The following is a 22,712-nucleotide window of genomic DNA, read 5'->3' as shown; positions in this document are numbered from 1 at the left end:
ATTACGGATTTATTTTCTCTTCCTGACACTGCAGAAATGGAGAAGAAAAGGCAGGAGGACTTGCAGAGGCGAGCAGACAGCTTTCCAAATACTGGAAAAGGTTTTAAGTTCTTGGAGAAGGAGACTGTTCCCCTGGATTTGAAGGAAAGACCTAATTCACAGTTTCCAGGTAAGACTTTACCCCTCTATAAAATGGACTCTTCCTCTGGCCAGACTCACCTGCAATGACACTTGTGGTCTGCCTCAAACATCAAAGGGTAAAGAAGCTGCAAGGATGCGAGGTGAAAAACCAAAGGTCCATGAAGTACCCAGTCAGGAAAGGACCACTCACTTTACTAACTACACATTTCTTCTCTACTAGAAGTACAACTACTACTGACCCCTCATACTGAGGGAACAGATCACCCCCAAAGGCTTTTAGAAGTACTGGACAAAGTTGTTCTAACGTGCACACAGAAGCACATCAAGATGTGGACTTTGTGAGTCAAAAATATGACAAACAGTTAATGAAAGTTCAGATTTCAGTTAATCTAACAACTAAACTAACACACAAGGAGAATAAACAAGTCTCCCATACATGCAGAGATGAACAGAGCTTGGCATGAGAGACATCTAAATAAACACTAAATCAGACTAATAAACGTGACTGACAGGATCATGACTAATGCTCCATTTAAAGCAAAGCACCATATAGATATTTTCTTATAGACTTGGGAGATGTCCTTTTCATGTCCTTAACCAAGTTCTCCCAACTCAGATGAGCTTTTCTCATCAAGTCTGGATTAACTGACTCAGTTATCCACTCAGAGTAAGTGACATCCAAGCTTCTGACTTCTTGACTAAAATCTGCTCTGCAGCTAAGAGAACTAATATCAAGGCCTACCCAAACAGCTTGGTACAAATAAACTGGGGGAGGATTGCATACATTAGTTTCCAGATCCTTGGATATACTTTTTTTGGAGGGAGGGCAGTGTTCCAATAGTTTCTTAAAATTACGGCAGCAGAACAGAGTGTGAAGCTGGGTGACATGTAGCTGCCAACACATCAAGCACTTGCAATGATTCATTAGCCCAGACTGCAATGAGTTGTTCCTGGATTTGAAATAACTAGAGAAAGAAGGAACTAGACACCCAGCCTGCCACAGCTTGGCTGATTGGTACCCAATCCAGGTGCTACCAATTCCAGGTACTGGGCAAATGCATGGAATAAGCAGACTCATTGGTTACCCAGCTCAGCACCCTAGCTCCAATGGGAATGCAGGCAAACCCACCTACTATCTATGCTCTGCTTCCCCTCTAATCCCCCAGCATCCACAGCCAGGGACAGAGCAACTCCAGTTCAGTTCCCTTTAGCATCAGTTTAGTCCATGAAACTGTCTAATTTGTTTCTGAACCTACTAGTACCACCTATCTCCACAGCCTCCTGCAGCAGACAAATCCATAATGTAACTACCTGCTTAAACTTACTTCTTTCCCTACAAACCTCTATTGTTACATTTAATGAATTTAGTTTTCTTTTCCACAGGTAGGTATTTTGTCAAATGACAGAAAGTGGTCTGCATCTTGAAGTCATACTGGTAGAAGAGGCAATAAACCAAGAGGCTAGGTAGCACTTTGAAAGCTCAGCATTTGTATTCAATCACCATTTGTGGTTTGCTGGGTTTTGTTGGGTTGTTTTTTATGAAAATACTATAATTTCCTATTTATTGAACCCTAATCTCTTTGTATGTTTTTCCTATTAAACCTTTTTCCAGGCTTCCATTCTCCATTTCCCTAGAGCAAGACTTTGAAATGCTTTTATCAAACATACTATGTAATTCAGTTTGCTCTAGCTATTTCCAGATGCCTTCCAATGTGCCAAAGTTACTCACTTTCTATAAATTTTCCAATAGGGAAGAAATAGAGGCAAGCAAGACAAGATTTCCAAAGCAAGAACCTTGCTAGTACCTCAGGAATTACAATACTTCATTTCTTCTAATAAAAATCACACAGATCCAATTCACAATGCTACCAAACACTTGCAATGACTTCATCCTTGTCTCCAACCCAAACAGATTTTTCACGGAAAGAGGGCAGCAGCACACACAGGTATTCACTGTTGGCACACCTTACTGGAATCTCTTGCCTGTAAATCCAGCCATTAACATATGGAGGAACTGGAGCAAGCGCTTCTATTTTTATTATCCCCCATCTTTTCCAAGCTATCCTTTTCCCTGCATTACAAGGCATTTGGCAAAACAGACAGAAACTCGGGAACGAGGATCAAGAATTACAGAGCAGCCTTGAGCCTTTCCATGGGCACAACGGCACGTTCTTCCCTACAGAATCCTCCTCCGAGGTGTGTGTTGCACTAATCATTCAGGCCACAACATTTGAGCCCTTTCTCATCCTTGGAAAAAAAAGGAGCTCCTGTATAGCGCTACCAGGCAGCTATTATATGAGGAAACACTGGGAAGTCAGGAGACATCTCCAGGTCCTTGTCTAAGACCAGAGGCATCACTAAAGGCCGTATTTTTCTAGGTTTGTTACAACAGGTTTTGTTGCTTCTCCACAGACATTGCTCCCTCAGCATGGCATGTCTTAACTGAGAGCCTACAGACAAGGCTCTGTTACCATGAATCTCTGGGCCACAATGAACTACCAACTACCCAATGAGACAAGGTTGGGGTTCCAGAACCACAGATTCCTGATGCTACAGAAGAAAAGCTGCAAGCTGATCATCAACACTACCAGATTCCTCCAACCACATCTGCTCAGCTCTTTCTTCTGTTTACAAAGGAAGGGCCCCAGAGGTACCTCCAAAGCAGACCTGCCACTCTAATCAAGCGTGTCTCAGAAGCAGTGTCCTGGGCAGGACGCCGACCAGGGTTTTGCCAACAGAGAGGCAGTGGGTGCACTAGGACTCCTTCTCACCACACTGACAGCTCTGCCTCATTGTTTCCCCCTGTAGCCATCTGCTTCTCCTGTCTTAATTCTCAGACTCCAGATCTGCTGTTAAGCAGCCCACAGCCTTCCTTCATGCTCACGCAGCACCTACCAGCAGCACGAGATGCTGGGTCCCAAGCTGGGATCCTAAGTGATATAGTAGAATAAGTCATAACATGCAGAACAAAAGCTGTTTACAGAAGACTTTGTTGGAGCTTCTCAGATATACCACTGGCAAAATAACATCACAACTGATAATAATTTCCCTGACATGTGCCAACTACATAGCAAGGAGCCCTCTTCAACCAGTGCAGCTCCAAAGTACCCTGTTTCAAAGTCCTAGGTCTACGTACAAAGCTGCTGAGGAGAAACAAGGTTTATATTCTGATTAATTGTTCAGGATGAAAATATGGGCTCTGACATAATGTAATAGCTATTTTGGCACAACTTTTGAGGAGCATGAGTAAGCAGCCTCTCCTAATTGATGTGCAGATCCTGGAGTGGGTAGTAACTGCATAATAGCTTCATGTTGTCTTCTGAAAGTTAACACAGAAGTGAACCCTGTCAAACTAGTCCGCAGTTACAATCAGTGGATACACACTGGAAGAATTTAATCCTTGCATCCATTATCTACATTTTCTGTCTCCCACAGAAAACAGATTAACACAGGATGACTTGGATGTTGCAGCTGCAGTCAATGCAAGTGATTCCAGGTCTCAATGCTGGCAGGAGGACTCAAGCAGTCGATGAAAATACCTTGGCTTAACACGTTACCATTCAGCAGCTGAACAGCAAGGGCAGCCACGTGTGCTGTTAGACCACAGCCAACGTGTACTAAGGCAGCTTAGCTTAGTCCATGGTCAGGGAGGTTAGCATTCACCTATGTTACATCATGTTTGCTACAAACCAGGACTTTGCACACAGATAACTACTGCAGTATAGCTGACATCAGTAAATTATTACACAGAATTAACTAAACTATGCTTGAGCTGTAAGATGATTAGCTCAGTGAGCCAGCACAGTTGGGACACGGTTCCTATGGAGTAAGCATAAAGCTTAGGAAGAGCTCTGGCAGGTTACCAGACCACTGGCATTACTACTCATTCATTTAAAAGATTCAGTATGTAAAGAATCAGACATATGAAGTCATCAGACTGGACTCTAGTAAAGATGCCACTGACTGGTGACAAGCATAGTTCTTGCCACATTTTCTACTGCAATGCTGTTTTTAAGACAGCAAAACACAGCTGCATACAGAAAACCAACCACAGGCCAGCAACTATACAACGTGAACATCACTTTTACCATCCAACCCCACATAAATGCAAGCTGCAACAGAAGGAGTCCTGCCTTCCCACAGTCTGGTTCCCAACCCTCCCCTGGGCTGGGGCTGGTAACCGTATGGCCTTGGTACAAGGCAGTTCTGTATACACATGGAAAATACAGGAGTTTAGAGGGGGTTCCCATTGAATCAGCGAGCTAACCAACTCTTCCTGCAATAATTTAACAGCTAGATCCTTCACAGGGTGCAGGACTCAAGGCGCAGATGGGCACTGCCATACATTCCAGCAGCAGCCTGCAGCCAGAGGGGATCAGGGGGAGCACGAAGCCACACCCCATGCAGTGCAGAGTCCTTCTGCCGAAGTTCGTAAGGTGAACTTTTACCCCACATTACTGCTCTGGAAATAAAGCAGTTAAGTAAGTGATAAGAGGCTATTTTTTCCCTTAAATCACTCAAACGATAGACCAAGCCTCCGATTCCACATACGTAAGCTCTAAAGGACGTGGGAGCCTCCCGCATCTTCACCTCCGAAATCTACTGGAGTAGACAATACCAAAGAATTGGTAGATTTGGACTGTAATGTGAGAATGAATGTCGCAGGGCAAAAGCATGACAGACAGTACTGCTTTGCAGATGCCTTTGTGTTCACATTCTGAACTGGCACTCTTCGATAGAGCCTGATACCCAGACCGAAAAAAAAAGGATGCGTAAACAACATTTGGTGCATGTGATGTTCAGTGGAAAAGGGGAAAGCTGTCCCTTATCCCTGCAGTCACCCAAAACCCCTGGGCAGCAGAAACTCGTAGTTTTCCAGGCCTGTGCTGCCTTATACTCAAAGGCAAATCAGCCCACATGAACCAGAGTGAAGTTAGCAGTCCTGTCCTGCAAAGCATGGCACTTGCCAGCTGGTGCATATTCCACGCATATGTGTGATAAGCCTAACACTTGCTAGAGAAAATTAAACCTGCTTCCTTTTGCAGGAGGTCTGTTCTTGGAGCAGAGCAGTGGGTCACAGCTATACTCCAGTGCTGAGAGTAGTTAAACAGTCCTCTTGCCAGGAAAGATGGAGATGACTTTTATTTCTAACAGTAACAGCTGTGGTGGGATATAAAATATCGGCACAGCAACATGAGGAATGCTACCAAATCAATCACAAAGGCCAGGCCAATTTTTGTGAAGTAACTCCACTGCCTGCAGGTACAATTCTCCTTCCACATACCATCCTTTTGTGCCTCTCTCTCCAACAGTAAGCTCAGCATAACATGCTCGAGTTTGGGTTCAGTTTTTAGTTACAACAGAGCAGGAGATCTCAATTATTGGTTTGTCTCACCCAGCTGAACTAGGGGTCACTCCATCTTCGTACGCTTCTCTCCCAGCCTCTCAAAACCCCACAGCTTCTGGCAGTTGTACTCTCACAGCCACTCAATATCCAGATTTCAGAAAAGCTGTATAATGAAGTGCAATAAGAAGTCTGTGTGCCACAACAGAAATGCCAACTTTGTTATTAATTCCTAGTTTAATTCAGTACATTCCCTAGCCATGAAAATGCAGAGGTAAAGCAGTGCCTTCAAAATGCTCTTCACTAACAACTCAGCACCTAGCACAGCTCTCTAAACTTCATATAATCTAATTTCTCCACTACCTTGTTTCAGTTTCTCACTACTAAATATCTTTCATGTTTTTATTCACATGACATTAGATTTGCTGCACTAAATGAGTGCCTTCTGAACTCCAGAATAAAATGGAGGTTAATTACTAAACCAGATTTTTAAGTGAGAGTAAAACTCTATTAATGCCTAAAGCAATGCTAAGCCTGACAACTTAATTGAAGTTAAGCATTGCAGAGTTAAACTGCCCCAACAGCTTTATTCAAGCACCAGCTCACACAGTGTGAATAAGACCGCCCAGGATCCCACGTTTTACCAAGATGACAGAGGACAGCATTCCTCTTGCTCTCAAATCTTGCATCTGAAGTGAGATATTCAGGTGGCATTTTGAGATGTAAGCAGATGTCCAGACCTCTCCCCCCACCAGCTTCTCCTCATCTGCCTTACACACTGCTAAGCCTTAGAATAAACAAGGGGAGAGACAAACAGAAGTGATGGGTAAAAAGAGCTCTCACTGCAGGTAGGACAGGTAGAGGCAAAAAGTACCAGCAAGATCTGCCCATATCCAGAATTCACATGACATTAATTTTGTCACTAAAGCACCAAACACCTAACTAAGCCTCACACCACCCTGATACTGCTGCACCCTGTTTACCATTCAAAGTCATTCTCACTTACATGATAAAAGCCCAGCACTGCATAAATGCAGACACTAACTTCATCCATAAACTTAAATTAAGAAAGATAATTGAGTCTACTGGGTCTCAGGTTTGCTGGGGCTTCTAGATGACAGTAAGCAATCAAGTTTCTTTCCCAAAAAAGAGCTACTCTGGGGGAAGCACCCTTAACTTTCTGCTTATTTCTCAATAGTTACTGGAAAAGAAAAAGGAACAGAGTCTGCAGCAGTAAACATGGTTTGTTTTCTATACTTGGTGTTCTGCTATTGCCAGTCAGCTCCAGTTACTCAAACACGTTAGAGCTTGACACTACAGATAAATGAACCAGCCTCAGAAAATACAAACTGCAGTCTGTGTAGTCAGCACATGTTCATTTCTATGTCTGGTACCAAGTGAATCAAGTAAGACTGCTACAGCATGCCATAGCACTGCGCTCTTCCTTGCTATTGACAGTGTTGCTAAAGATTTGTATGCAATTGCTACACTTCTTTATCCTGGAAAGCACCTCTGAAGTAAACTTTTCCAGTAATCTTAGTAAACTTTCTTCATGCTAAAGAACATACTCTGCAAGATTTCCAGTTTGTTTGCCCCTGAAGCTGCCAAAAGTCACCTACAAGACTGCAGTCCTTGACAACTGCATGATGCAGGACAGCCAAGGCAACACCAGTCCCGACTAAAGCTCAGATTATTCCATTCCATATGGAATGATTTAATGTAGCTGGGCAGAAGCACACCATACCTGCCCCAGTGAGCAGAGACACAGGCTACAATAAGGCACTTCATGTGCAGCACTCTGAGAAACTGATTCTACAATTACCCCAGCGTGAAACGGCCAAAGTTCATGTTTACTGTTTTAGAAGTAATTCTGACTTTGGTGTATGAATTCATAGCAGGCAAGTTAGAGCTGGTGCATCAAAGAACTGGAGTATTTTAGTCAACAGTCTTGTGGAATTATTATACATGTGAAACAGCCCAGATAACATCATGAGCAATGAACATCTATCAAATGCTTTGCACAAACAACACCAGAGTTTTGCAGCACTGGACACAACCTCTGCACTGAAGCTGAACTGGTTATTTAATGGAACATTATGTTGTAGGGTGTTTCACATCCACCCACAATGGGGAATGACAGGGCAAAAAACTAACTTGTGTCAAACAAGGCTGAATCAAAACGAAGGAAAAAACCTTGTGGCCTTTGAGACAAGACTGAAAAGGGTGAAGAAGTTTTGCCCACCAGATTTTTAACTATGCTTGCACAATTAATCACTTCTAGGACAAACTGCCAGAGTTTAAGTAAGAAATTAATTCCCTTGCCTTAGTTAAAAAAGCAAAGCTGGAGGACTGCAACTTTGGGAGGAGGTGTGTGGCCTCCTGCATACTTCATCTTGTGCACACCACTGTCATTAAAACCAGCTGATGTAAGAAACCACCAAAACCCCACACATTTTTACTGTGAGAATCAATACTGGCACAGGTCACCCAGAGAAATAGTGGAGTCTCTGTCTTTGTTGATACTCAAAACCTAAAGAGACGTGGCTCTGAGCAACCTACTCAACATGAGTAACAGAGATGAATGAGATGATCTCCAGAGGTGTCACCTCAATGACTCTGTGATTCTACATAGCCATTGGGAAAAATTTAAGACTGTGGGAAGTAACAGTGTTCCAAAACTTTCAGAACCTGTCCATGTGACAACCAGTATTGAACTAGCAATGCTTTGACATTGAGAACAACCTAGTTTGGATTCAGAAAGCTGCAGTCACATACAGCCCCTTCAGAGGAGTCGTGCAGACACTTGCTATTGCAGAGGGGAAAGACATGCTCACACACAAGTGCTCAGGGAACTGTTCTTCATGATTTAAACATCTGTATATGGGACTACCCATCTCTCAAACACCTAAAAATTTCCAGTGACAAGAACCTGAGCACTTTCCTTCATCTAATAAATAAATAAAAACAACAAACCACCACACACAACATGCCAACAAAACAAAAAAACCAAGAAAACACACAGTGCCCAGAAAAAAAAGGAACTGCTAAGCCAACACTATCAAAAGGACATCAGAAACTAAATGGGCAGGTAAGTCTCTCAGGGGAAAAACTTGAGTGATAGTGTTTTTCCCTTGTTAAACTGGCTATACTGAAAGTCAGTTAATTCTGCATCTCACACTGGGAAGATCATGGATTTACCTTTTCCTAGTGGTGGGGTTTTTATTTTTCTAAGTAGTATTTCAATGAAAGCGGAATGTATGTAAAACCACAGTCAGGCTCAAAAGCACATCAGATTTTGCAGCCTGCATTATGCTGAATATTCTCCTCCCAACCCAACCTGTTCAAAGCATGAACTGAAACTCAAGCACAAATAGTCTTGAGCAGCACAATTCGCATGCTTAAGGTTTGCTGGGTCAGAGTAAAGCATTCCTGTGTTTGTTACAGCCTTAGGGATACGATGAGAGTATAAAATCAAATTGAATTACTTAGAATTATGGAATAAAGAATACATGGCAGCATTTTGGTGAATGGAGGACTGATCAAGGGAGGTCTTTAAACATATGCTTAACTTCAGCTGGTGTTAGAGCCAGATCTTTTTCAAAGAAGCCTGGGCATGAATGCTAGATGCTTTCTTTAGCTTGCAGCTCCCACTATGCCAAGGATTCAAAGTGCATTAGGGAAGAAAGATAAAAGCATATGGCAAGCTCAGGAAGAATGCTTTTGGGAAAGACTATGTATCATTTTAATATGCTGATTACTTCTACAACTTTAAACAAGCTCAACTTGTTTCTAAAATTCCAGGTCATAAACCAGCACGTAAGTATCTTCCTGAATTTTAAGTCAAGTTCTCATCTTCGTCTAACAAGATTCCAGGAAACAGAAGAGAGCCTGTTACCGAAAACTTAGATACTAAATTCGATTAAATTATCCAGATGGTTTTCATTCCACAGAAAACACTAAACCAGCAGTTTGCAGAGCATAGCATTTTCTAAATACACAAAATAAAGAGGAAAACAATACACAAGTGGAGAGTGCAAATGCTGAGCCTATTATATTTTTGTTCCAGCAGAAATGCAACACAATCAATCACAGCTTTAGAGCATCTGTCTTTCTGCTGCCAGAGGTGCTCTGCAACTGTGCCACCAAATAAAGCACACAGCTCCTAGTTGGAACAATTTTTTTTCCTCTCCTATGCTACTGCATAGGAACTGCATTTCATCACATAGCCCCCAAAGCCCAGCATTCCCTATAGCACTACAAGGAGCCAAACAGCACCTACTGAACAACTCATGTACTTTGGATGACTCTGCAAGCAGCCAAATTTAGCATTTCTCTAAAGCACAGCCCGATTCTGTAGCTCTTAAATACAGGGGGAACTGTCTTAGATAAAATAGTGATTACAGAATTAGAATTTCAAGAGCTGTGAAAGTCCTCTAAACCCACTGAAAAGAGACACCACGGATAGATACTGTAATTTTCTGCACAGTGTTATTTAATAAACCTCAAAGCAAAGCTATTAAATCGCAGATGGAAAACATCAGATAATTGTATGACAACACCAGAAATCATTCAAATCCATCACCAACAGGATTAGAAAACTGATCAGAAAGACCAGCAAGAGATGAGCCATGGAAAAAAAAAATCTCTCTCTGCAGTTACAGACAGATATTCATGAATCCCTTTTACACGGCACCTCACTAAAACGTTTCATAGCAACGGGGCAGGAGTTATCAGATAACAGGGGATGAGACTGGTAACCACACAAACCAGTACCATTCCCCAGCTCACAGCACATCCCAAAAATTATGAGAAAACAGGCCAGTGAGTAAATGCAGTGCTTAAGCAGGGGAGAAGCTGTAAAAAAAGTTGAAAAAAATAAATAAATTACTAAAGCATTTCTTCTTCAATGTTTTTCCTGCAGTACTGCTGGTGTTCCACATCAGCCAGGATGGCACAGGCAAGAGTATCCCCATGATCTGCTGAACACTGCTCCATAACAACAGCACACTGACACTCACAATCCTTTGAGAGCAGTACCTGTCATCTTCCATGTGGCCTCTCTCTGTGTCTACCTAAAGGAGCTCCACTGCCCAGGGTGAGCAGGAGGATCTCCGAGTATGAAAATGGTGGGATTACCAGCTGAGACCACATCCACCGTCAGAGGCGCTCCAGGCTGCAGCTCACTGCAAGAGCCACCCTTTTTCACCACGCTCCCTTCCCTGGGCTGGTACGCAGCGCAACACTTGGCACAGCAGAATGGCATTCGGGAACACAAGATCATTGGACCTGTTCCTCTGCAGGTCTATTTATAGACTCAAGTGGTGCTGCAAGGCAAAAGGCCAAATGATCAAGAGTTTCAAAGAGCAAGTCCCTAAAAATCTCACCTGAGGTCCAAGAATGTACACACCCCCAAGATCACTGATCAAGAGATCGCTGCAGACCCCAAGGAGGGAAATTTTGTGTTCTGAAGATCATGGCACCCCAGCACAACTCTTACAAGCACTGTCATTAGAAAGGCTAAGTGAGGGATAATTAACAGTCTCCTCCACAAATGAGGACTCCTTTGGAAAGACAGTAATTACTGCCTACTCAGAGGGATCTCTCTCAGAAAGCAGGAGGCTGCTGTGAATGTAGTGTGTCCAATTCCTTTAGGAAATACCAAAAGGGCTGTAAGAAAGACTTTCCCCAGCTCTGCAAACGTGTAGTAGCAGCACCAGGCCCCTTTCAGCCAGCAGGAGCAGCTCCATCACCTTCAGCATCCACCTAACAGACAGATCAGTTTCACACTTTTCTACCTCACTCAACATTTGAAAAGCCGAAAGTTCTTGCTGGCCCACAGCATCTTCAGGGCTAACAGCTGCTACAGCACAGCTTTGAACAGTAAGCAGCAGAAGTTGTATTACCTGGGAACCAAATTATGACTTGCAGAATAGTTTTGCAACTAGATTGAAACTCTAAATTGTGCAACAAGCTAAATAAAAAAAACCAACAAACCACCAACCAAAACACAACTCTGCGATCAAGATTATTTCTTCTTCTGCCTTACTCACTAATTCTTTGTAACTCACTTCTGCACAGATTTAGGCTTCTCCTGCTGTACCATGAATTTCACATTCCTAAAAAATTAGGTGCTCTTAAGAAATAACATATACTTATCTTCACTCTTGGTATCTGCCTTTGCCTGAGACCTTCCCCTTACAGCCACCACCAAGAGGCCCTTCAGCCATCACTACCATCACATCGTCCATACCACCCTTCGACTTTCTCACCTTCCCTTCCTGCAGCAATTCAGGATGATTCTATAACCCAAAAGATGGTTTTCTCTTCATCCAACTACCTGTGCCCCAAATATCACCACTTTTATTTCAAGCAGGTTTCCATATTTCATGCTGAGACCTCAACTACAGAGATTTGGACAACTACCTTGGAAACAGATGGGAGCCAAAACCGATCTGATTTCTGAGCACATCTTCCTTGCCTCGTGGTAGAGCTGTTCCACTTTGTACAAATCGCCATTTTCTGAAGCAGAGTGAGAACCATTCCAGGTAAATGCTCACGTGCTTGTGTTACACCAAGCCACCCCAGCCCCTACCAGTTCAATGAATACCATACAGGGCAAAACAGACTAGCTTCTGCAAAAGAGGTACTTCAAAAGCCCATGGTTTAATGGTTCAGGCACTCCAAGGAGTGGTAGATGTGTTCAGTCCTGAGGTTTGAGTCACAGACAGGACTGGAACTCAAGACTTCTGTGTCCCAAGTGGGTAAAACTAGCATAGGAGGACAGCACACTACCTGCTCTCTCATCTTTGTAAGGGCAGGCCTATCTTTGGCATGCCAGCTCAAGAAAGGTTTAGAAACAGTTCACCTAGACCAAACTTTCAAGGGACAGTGTTCAACATCAACACCACCCTCTTACACCCTTCTCTGGCAGACTCAGGCAACCCCTAACTCCGCATGATGGTTTTCACAAGCCTTTGAAGCCACCTTTCCTCCATGTGTTCTATAAAGAACCCAGAAACCTACCTCAATGGGGTTTTTGATTCCACTAGGCAGCAGAACACATAGAAATGAGATGATGCAACACTAAACCAAAGTTCCCCTTATGAATATAGCCCTAGGTGCCCAACAGGATGTGACAGGTGGACAGGCAGGCGAGCCGAGCAGGAGGATGAGGTCATGAAATGAGCAGTTGCACAGCATACCACTAATCTTAAATTCCAAACTCATTATGCACAAACCTAACAAACAAAGGAGCAGCTTAACAGATTTACAATGTGCCTTCTCCAAGGGTGGAATAATTATTTATCAGATAGCAAGCTTCATGTTACAACAGCAATAAACAAATAAATGATCCCAGCAACCCTTCTGAGCTATGCCTATGTCTTCTCTAGGCATACTGACATCTGGAACATGCCTTCAGCGTGGCTGAGCTTAGGTAGAATTGTAAATATTTGGCACAAATAAAATAAATCCTGCTAGACTGAGCAGAAACCCAAACACAGTAGTTAATGGCATCCCAGGGGACCCTCTGCAAGAGCCCCACACTCCCCTGAATTCCTTCTAGCTTCCAATGAATAGCCCATAGGAGGCTTTCCCCTTTGCTTTTCTGTGAGATCATTCCCTCCATGTTCACACATCTCAGTATCATTCTGATTTCATTCCCTCAAGCTGCAACTCTTATTCATTCAGGGTGAAATCCACCAGCATTATAAAAAGGCCTTGTACCTCTATATTCCTAGTTTGGGTTTACAGCTGCACATTACCATGCAGAACATTACACATCCAGAAAAGGTACTTCCAAATTAAGTCATATTTTGTACAAATCCTCTCCTCCTTTATATAAAGTCCAAAGAAGCCTGAAAATGAAATAGTAAATGTGCACAAAACATGCTCAGCCAGGCCCTCCCACTTGCATATCCCAATGATCCTTTTCTGTCGCTGCAGTCCTATTTCAGCTTCCCAGTTTGAAGCTCTGAGGCCACAACCCCCACTTGCTTATATTCCCTCCTTCTCTCCATCTGACAGCTTCCATAGCCTGCTTTCATCTTCCCTGCTTCCAGCTGATTATCTCCATCCCAGCTTTCCAGCTAGCTGCTTCTCCTCCAGAAAGGCCTACATTAATTTCTATTTTCTGTACACATTTACCTGTTACAAGAGGATGGCTGGCAGTAAGATCAGCAACAATCACTGTTCCTTGTCTCCATTGTCTTCATTTGGAGCATTTCAGTTGTTCTCACTCCTTGCTACTTTACTCAGGTTTCCAGACCCCAAAGCCACTACCCTACAAAGTTTCTGCCACGCACAGACCAGTTTGTTGCCACATAGTGTGAAGACAAGAAAGGGTGTCTCAGCATCCCAGGGTTAACAGGCAAGCTTTGACAACACACTGCCTGTTACTGGTGCAATGCCTTAAACACATTAAACTCAACAAGCTTCCAGCACTTAAAGATCTCAAGGATGATCAACATCTTTCCAGGCATCCAAAACACTGATTTTCACCACAAAGTCATTTTCTCTCAGAATTAATCACAAATACATTATTTTACATAACCCTAGGCCAAACCAGGCACATGATCCTTGCACACAGACAAATGAAGCTTGCCTTTATTGGTTTGAACAGATGCAAACCTCCTTCCCACTCCCTGCAATATTAGCAGTCTCTTGACGAGCAGTTTCACAGGACAGTCTGTGAAGACCAGACACCCCAGCATGCTTCACCCAGCCTAAGCAACGAGTTCAGGTGGGTTTATGCCCATTTTGTGTCTAAACAGATGCACAAACTGAAGTGCAACGTACCTGTGAAAGTAGACCACCAGGTTTTGGGAAGCATTTAAAGATGAATCCAGTTCTTCCAAGAGATGGCAACTGCTGCATCATCTCAAATATGACCGTTTCCCTTAACCAAAATATCCCTACAGCCTGCAGGACAGGTCTCCAGATGCCTGACCCTGTACCTGCGCTCTTCTACAGTAAAAGGGTCTGAAAAAAACAGTGTTTGTTCATTCTTGATGCTCATTTCTCCAAGTAATACAGAATTCATGAACTCCACATCTGCAAATGCATGTCTGCCTACACTGTAAAGGAGTAATACTCATGAAAACCCATTTAAAAAAACCAAAACAACAACAAGCTTGTTTATTGTTAAGAGCCTGTTAATTATAACATTAAAATACTAGCCTGAACCCTACATTAAACTTGCATTCTGTTTTTACATAGCAGTACACGTAACAATCATCACAGCAAGCAGCTTTGCTGGCTCATGCTGGAAGAAGTAATTATATAGCACAGAAACACATTTTTACCCTTCAACCTGCCAGTCCAGTCCATGCAGCTGCTGCGAGCAGCAGGTCAGGGCAGGGGGAGCCTACGAAGAGTTTCTACATGAGCACTTACCACCAAAGGAATGAAAAAAAAAAGGCTGTTAGCCACCAGCCCCTGGCTTGCATGCTTGGCAGAAAGTTGCTAACACAAACACTACAGCAGCAGAGATGTTACCAGAAAATTTGAGCTTGATGCAAAGGCACTATTAGTGGTTACAGTATTAGCTAGCAGTTGCACTGCAAGCCTTCCTTATTACATTTCACCAGTTCTGTGCCTGTACCAGCAATACCCACACCATCCTCTTTCACTTGGCCACTCCTAAGTTCTCTTTGAAATGCTTATTTTCAGGTGAAGCCCACAGACATCAGTGAATGGGGCCTATGCAAGCAGCAAGCTGAAATTCTGGCCAAAGACACAGAGGGAGAGCCCTTTAAAAGGCACCCCAAAACTGCTAGTGTCCATCTACAACAAGCAGACTTTTGTCATGCCGAACAACTAAAACTGCATGTAACTTCTGCCTCGGAGATGGGCTGGAGGACAGGCTGAGCTGCTACAGTTTTTGGTTCCAGTGAGCCTAAATACTTCAATCGTGACACTTAAAGCAGCATAAGCTTTTTTACAGCTGTTGCAGATAAAGCAGTAGCATTGTTACATTATGAATATGCAACGATATTCCTTTTCCTATGCTGTTTTTTCCCAGTATGAAATGAATTGCAAAGCTACATGCAAGCCATTGGTTATCTTCTTACTGTTTAGTTGCAGGAAGTAGTACAAAAATAAATAAATAAGCACAGGTTTAGTATAATGATAGGGATGCACTAGTTAACTGCTCAGTAAAATCTCCCATGCCATGCTGCTTAATCATGTTTTCTATGTTGCAGCAAAAATAATACAAAACAGAGAGGGAATTTCACCAAATAGAAATGTTGTAACCAATCTATCTCAAAGAGTTTTCAAATCCAAAATACAACAAGATAGACAATAATGGCCAAGAGCCTCACCAGCTTAAAGGAAGTTGGACTCTTATTTTGGTCTCAACACTGAAACAGAGATCGTTCTCAGAAGACAATTAACAGACACCAGGCAATTCCCATTTTTAGCAGCAAAGTAAACAGAAAATTACTCCTCCTGTTCCATTTTCAAAGCCTTAAAGTGTGTGGCTTTGGAAAGCAAGCCTAGAAATAGGAGGGCAGATCATTAAGTGTCAAAACAGGTTTCTCCTGTACCCTCATTTTTAAGCAGCTGTACAGATTTCTTCTCATTAAACTTTTAATCATAGATCATGGTGAGAGGCTGAATTTGTTTATGAAACAGCACATCTGCAAGTCTCTTCTGTTTTCATTTCTAGATTCTGGCCAAATAGTACAGCAGAAATTAGCATACTGCCTACCACTGTGCTGGAAAGGCCTTCTAGTGCATCACCCTAAGTGCCAAATGAAAACATACACAGCGCAGAATAAGCTCCATACCAACTTCTTAATGACAGCTGGTAGGTTCACAGCAGCCCCAAAATTCTGGTCCAGAGACTTGTGAAATTACCTGCATTACATACAGGAATAATGAGCAGCATGAGGGGCATCCCAGCTTTCCTTGAGCAGGGCTGCACTTGTTTATTTTCAGCCATTTAAGAGGCAGAAGAAACATTGATTCAAATTATCACCTGGATTCCGTAAATCGATAGCAGCCAGCTCAGGAAGCTTCCTGCCTGCCAGAAAGGTATGGATTTATTTCATGCAGAGTGCATGTGTACTTACAACTAATACAGCCAGCAGTCCAAAAAAACCAAAAAGAAAATACATGTGCATGCTAAAAGGTGCAAAGTCAGTGCAGTCAGCTCAAAATATCTGTGCACTCTCTGATCAGCCTGGCAGCCGAACAAAATCCTCCCAAGGGAAGCAGGCTAGGGGAGCAAAAAGGTGATGCTCAGTAGCTTGTATCAAAGCAAATGCTGAACTGGATTTCATGGGCTATTTCTGTTTCCTTGCTAAATAGCAAAGGCCTACTGCAAATAACAAGAGTCAGAGTTTCACAGAAGAGAAAAGGTCAGCGAGGATCTCTTGCCATGGAAAATGCTCCGCTGCAGACAAGGAGCAGCACCCACTCCCAGCGCAAAGGAACTGAAACACCGCTTATTGTCTCCACATGTTTATACAACAGACACTCCAACTGCAGCCTTCCCTTTAAAGGCTGTTTGCAAAAATAAAAAAAGTACTAAAAGCTGTGGCAAGGGTTTCCTTCCCAGTCAAGTGAATTTGAGGTGCAGAATAAACATGGGATTATTGACTCACTCACAGAAACGTTACCAGAGCTTTCAAAGAGACATACTTTTGGCTTAACTCTACTCCCACTGCCATCGGTTAAGCCTTCTATCATTGACTTCAGGCAGGGCTAGCCTACATAGCACTTTAAACTCAGCTATTATTACCTTTTAGTTTAAAATATGTAATGTTCCTCTGTACCAGACGGAAAAATATTTCAGGAACTTTTTAAATCTGTTCCTCCAAGATACATTTTCTCTTTTTTTTTTAAGACACCCTGAGACGCGGTTCCTGGATGCAAGCACATGTGACCTGTTCTAAATAAAGGATATTTTCCACTTCTTGCACAACTGGAACAGATATAAGCAGTAGCTTGAGCAAACTGCATTGCAGAACCCAACCAGAATATAAAACACTCGAACAAGATCCATAAATAGCAGTAATATGAAAAGACTACCTCCAATAAGGCACAAACTCAGTGTTGAGAAGCCTAATGTAATCAAGTTCAAATTTAATCACGCTGTAAAGTTCATTTACAAAATTAAATTTGATCATCTGCAGACTAAGGCACTTTAGAAAAGTCCTCTTTGGCTCCAGAGTAAGTACAGGGTTCAAAAATGTGTGTCTCTGGTGAAATTAATAGTTCCTCAACAAACACTGCGTATTAAAAGGGATGTTTTAACTAAATCAAGGCTTGTTTAATAGAGCACCAGAAGAGGAAGAAATGAGGAATGCTTTGCAGAGGATCCTAACTGGAAAGGGATAAGGCACTAGCCCATATAAGTAAAATATTGAAAGTTTACACACACACACACAAAAAAAGCATCTGGATACCAGGAATGAAGAGAATTTTACAAGCCCATCACTGCTTCAATAATGACAGACTCTACATCTCAATGCTCTTGCTCATAAAGCAAGAATAAGCTTCCAACAATACTCTCGTGTAACTTAAAAGCATTTCCTAATAATTTATTCCACCAAAAATACTTCAGTGACTGCATCATTCAGGTGCTCTTTAAACCTGTCTGAAAATAAACAGACTGGGAAAGGGCAACAGAAAATAGCACAAACAGCAAAAAATTACCTGCAGGAACATGGTTTTATGAAGAGCAAGGCAATAAATTACAATGACTGACAATAACCTCCTGACACTTGGTGGGTCACACAACATCCAAATGGACACAGATTACAGAGAACAAGAAATTGAATATAAACCCTTGGGGTTTTTTTTGCTGCATTTGGCACTTCTAGGTTAGTTCAAGCCACCCTGTGCAAAGGCAGACTGCGAAGTCCTTACTTGAAGATATCAGTTTGATACCCAAAACATTGCTTTAATAAGTCAAATGATGCAAAGAATCAGCAGTATCATAGACTGAAGTTAAGCCTACACTGCCCTCATGACTGCATGCAAACACACCAGGATGTGTGTTTACCTTTGGTAATAACTCATAGTTTTCTTCAACTGTTTGCCTGAAAATAAAACTCCCATCATTTTCATTGTGCACTGCTTGTATCAGAAAAGAAATCTTCCTTGTTCATTACACACACACGTATTTAAATGTATGCACTTATAAGTTAAAACCATTATCCTCAGAAATATGGGAGGAGAGGAATAAAGTATGAATGTGAGGGGGGAAAACAAAATAAGTCTCATTGTCTTACTGGCAAATCGTACAGCCCAGTTTCCTCCCACAGTGAAAAAGTGACTCTGGAGAAACCAAAGCAACCAAAACATCTTCTCAGTTTTCAAAGATACTCAACCACAGCAAATTCCAGAGAACCCTTAAACACAGCCAGTGCTCTACACAAGAAGCTAACTTCTCATGAGGCTGGGGAGTTTCGGAAATACAGCTGGAATTGATGTATCTCAGCCCCATGTACTCTCCCCCAGTCCCTGTGATTAAAGCTTTTTGCTGGGCTTACATTTTTCCTTGGCTTCTAACATTCAGCTGTGGCTTGGCCTAAGTTAGTACAGTATTTACTGCAAAAAGCTTTTATATCAGACCCCTTGTGGCTTTGAATTGCAGATGAATTATGAAATACGGATGGAGTAACTGCAAGGGCACAGTGAAGAGGAGAAATGTTTAACTGGATGCTTGTTTTCTAGAATATAACAATCTGGGAGGAAGAAAATAGAGTTTTACAGAGAGAAGAACCATAATACAGGCAGGACCAAGTTAAACTGGGCAACAAGAAAAGTTTCCTCTTGGTTCAGAGCACGGATATTCTTGCATATTTCTGAGCTGGATGGCTTTATGTACTCACGATTTCAGCTGCTATAAGTAAGCCAAGAACGCTTCTCACCTCTTCTGGTTAAAGACGATCAGAGAAAGCCCTGAATGTTGCTAGGAAATCAGCAGTTCCCACCAGGGAAAGGAGTAGATAGCTATTTAGACTCATCTCCTAACATCAGCTATTGCCTCTGGTTTGCACCTTTCCAGGCAAGGCTGCAGAGAAGATGGCAAGAAAGCTATTCCCATGGCCGCAGTCCCATTGCTACACCACGCTGACCTGGTGCTACTCCACTGACTGCTGTGCAATTACTCCTGATTTACATCCACAAGAGAAAGCAGCAGGGTGATGTTGGATACTCTTGATAATCATCTGTCAGACTGGTTTTGGGCCTGAGCAAAGCTGAAGGACCACAGAAGTCCTCTTAGATTACAATCTGCACAACATGAAGCAAACAGGTTTGTGAGCAACTTTTGCCTCCTGTTATCATCAAGTTTTATCGGCCTGGCTCCAGGGACAGGTTTATGCAGACCTGGCAGGGGTCCCGGCTTCTTTGCCTCTTCATCTCCCACAAAACCAGGAAGACAACTGAGACTCTACTTCAAGGTAAGAGCTGTACGTGAGCTACCCAGGCTCTGCACTGAGGTTGACATGTTAGTTTGCTATCTGCCAGGGAAACCATGTAGTCTTATTCCACCCCCAGGGCTCACTCTTCTTGCATGCACAGGTACGTGTGAAGGGACACAAGTCAGACTGGGGCAAGCTGGTCACCTCTGCTACCCAACAAGCCCTCCTAGAAACATCAGAACACATACTGGCCTGAGGCACCACCAGAATGTCAAGATGACTGACACAGGGATCACTTTAAACCCAAAGGCTGGGCAGTGCCGGCTCTGCAAGAGTATCAGGTAAGAATGTACTGGAGCAATTCTGTGTAAGAAATTTGAAGTGACAGCCTTCAGAAGGTGGCCAAATAGTCCAGTGCTTCTTTCCAGAGTATCTTTATTCGCTTCCCCAAGAAAAGTGAACAACTTAGGCAATTCTGCTCCCAAAGCATCAAGCCCCAGGAATTAAAGGCAGCTGGGGCATTTGTGCAAGGTCAAATGCAGATTTACTATCAAAATTCCAATGCTGGACTCCTACCTGAAGGCTTAGACACCACACTATCTGAAGACACAGACAAACTGCTGACTACAAAGTGGACAACCACGACAGGACAACTCCTGCACGCCAGCTAGAATCCACAGCTGTTGCAAAGAGGGCTATTTGACAACGGTGCAGTTATCACTACCTATCCCATAACTGCTGCACTCCACTGGTAACACAGACACTGAGACCAGAACCCTGTGGGTCTCATAGCTGCCTCCCTTACAGGTGGAACCCACCACTACGGATGAACCCATCTTTGCTGCACTGCCCTCTCTCCCTAGATTAATTTGGCTCCCAGCTAACTGTTTGGGCAATGGCAACTTCCCCGCACAGTCTGGGAGGGCAGAGGAGTTCTGGCAGCTTTGGTTACCTTGGCTATGTGCACCATTTCTCAGCAATACCAAACATTCAAAGCCAGAGAGCGCTGCCACGAAGACAGGCTGCAGGAGGTGGGCCCTCCATTTGCCAGTCCTTGCAAACAGTGGTAGAATTTTCAACAACATCTTTAATGTTTCTTAAACATTCAGAACATGATCAACAATTCATTTGTTTACTCTGAAGTCTGTCTGACAGGCGACACAATCTGAGCTCATTTTAGCACAAGTTTCCTTTAAATATTTACCTTCTCATTCATTCTTCAAACGCATACACAGACATAGAGAGAGCATTGTTCAGAACTAAAAACCATGACGATAAAGACAGACTAACAGCAGACTTGATTACAAACAAGACACTCTTGCAGCAACAACCTTCGATCCAAGTGAGTACTGCTTAGGAGAGCGTTGTGGTGAAATGGAGGGTTCGTTACCGCCAGAGCGCTTTGAATGAAGCAGCAGAGGAGGGAGAAACGTGCCACTGCTGACACAGTAGATGCTCAAGGCGTGGGAGCGCATTTGCTTGCCTTTTTTTCCCCAGTACTATGACAGAAAGTTGGTACCGAACACCCCAGAAAGGAGAGAAATCCACACTGCCTTATTTCCCTTTACAAACCATATCTATGTACCGCAGCCGCTCCAGATAAGAATAAAACATATATCTCGGCGAGAAAATACTCCAGGAAGAAAGTGACGTACCTAGGGAAAAGTTTTCAGTGCCCAAGCACGAACGAGTAAGAAACCGCCTCTCAAAAGTCGAAAGAAAAACCCCAAGACACCTCTACACGCACAAGACCTTGCAACAACTTTGCAGCTTGGCGCTGACCCCACCCCAGTGCCGCCGCACCTGCCCGGCGGGGGGACACAAGGACGGGCGTCAGAAGCGGCGGCTGTCACCGGGGGGCAGGTGCCGCCGGTGCCTTGCGTGTCCCGTCCCCGCCCCGAGAAGCCGGCGGGGGCTCCCCCGGCGTGACAGCGAGGCCCCGCACGGCCAACAATGCCCTTTACATAACGCGGGCCCGGTCCGCCCTCCCGCCCAACAACGCCGCTATTATGGCAGGAAGCACTAAATGGCCGCCCCGCTGCGCAGGATGCCTCCCCTCAGCGCGGGGGGCGTGTGGGGGTATTTCAGCCTCCACAAACGGCCTGGCTCAGCGCAGGGACCCGCCGCGCCGCCGCCGCGGCCCCGCAGCGCGGGGGCATCGCGTCCTCCGCCCCGGCGGTGTGGGTCGCCGGCCGCCGCCTGTCCCACCTGCTCTTGAGGGGTTGGCTCTTCAGCTCGTAGTATGTCTTGGGCTCCTCGTGGAACTCCTCGCCCACCTCGAAGTCCGGCACGATTCCCGACTCAGCCTGCATCGTCGCCGCTACGAGAGGGAGAGACGGGAGGTTACCGCCGAGCCCAGCCGAGCCGAGCCTCGCCGCGCCGCCCGCTCTCACACACACCAGCGCCGCCCGCCCCGCCTGGGACTTGTAGTCCGCCCCGGGGCCGGCCCGGCCGCCTCCGCCCGCTGCGCACTACAATTCCCGCCGAGCCGCGCCGCGAAGGGCCGGGCCGGGCCCGCCGCTGTCAGCCGGGAGAGCGGGGGTGGGGGCAGCCGAGCGCAGCCGAGCCGAGCCGAGAGCAGCCAAGCCGTGCCCGCCACCTGCCGCCCTCTCCCGTTTCTCGGCCCCCGCCCCCCCCCCAGGCTGACGTCACACGGCTCTGACGGCAGGCAGGCGGCACAGTGACGTCACGCCTGCTCTCGCTGGATAACGAAGGACAGGGTTCCCTGCAGCCGTGCCCTGTCCAGGACCAGCCCCACCATAGAATCATCACATGGTTGGTAAAGCCCGCTAAGATCGTCAACACCGTCATGCCCACTAAGCCATGTCCCCAAGAACCACATCCACACA

The 22,712-nt window shown here is 44.3% G+C and overlaps 1 protein-coding gene across 5 annotated transcripts in view; it reads right to left on the bottom strand.

The window, feature by feature from the left end:
- The window catches only part of MITF (melanocyte inducing transcription factor), a 108,009-nt gene extending 85,683 nt beyond the window's left edge, over window positions 1-22,326 (bottom strand). For 2 of the 5 annotated variants that reach the window (XM_054161254.1, XM_054161267.1), the window contains exon 1: window positions 22,072-22,326. In XM_054161254.1, the coding sequence (XP_054017229.1) occupies window positions 22,072-22,175 (104 nt within the window). In that variant the 5' untranslated portion in view covers window positions 22,176-22,326. Of the gene's footprint in view, window positions 1-21,518; window positions 21,569-22,071 lie in introns of those variants that run through there. The other 3 variants (XM_054161261.1, XM_054161273.1, XM_054161280.1) reach the window with 2 other exon arrangements.
- Between the last annotated feature and the right edge of the window lie 386 nt (window positions 22,327-22,712).

The sequence above is a fragment of the Dryobates pubescens genome, chromosome 1 (assembly GCF_014839835.1).
Source record: "Dryobates pubescens isolate bDryPub1 chromosome 1, bDryPub1.pri, whole genome shotgun sequence".
Classification (NCBI taxonomy): Eukaryota; Metazoa; Chordata; class Aves; order Piciformes; family Picidae; genus Dryobates; species Dryobates pubescens.
The sequence above is the reverse complement of the archived record's forward strand: the minus strand, read 5'-3'. Positions and strand labels throughout refer to the sequence as shown.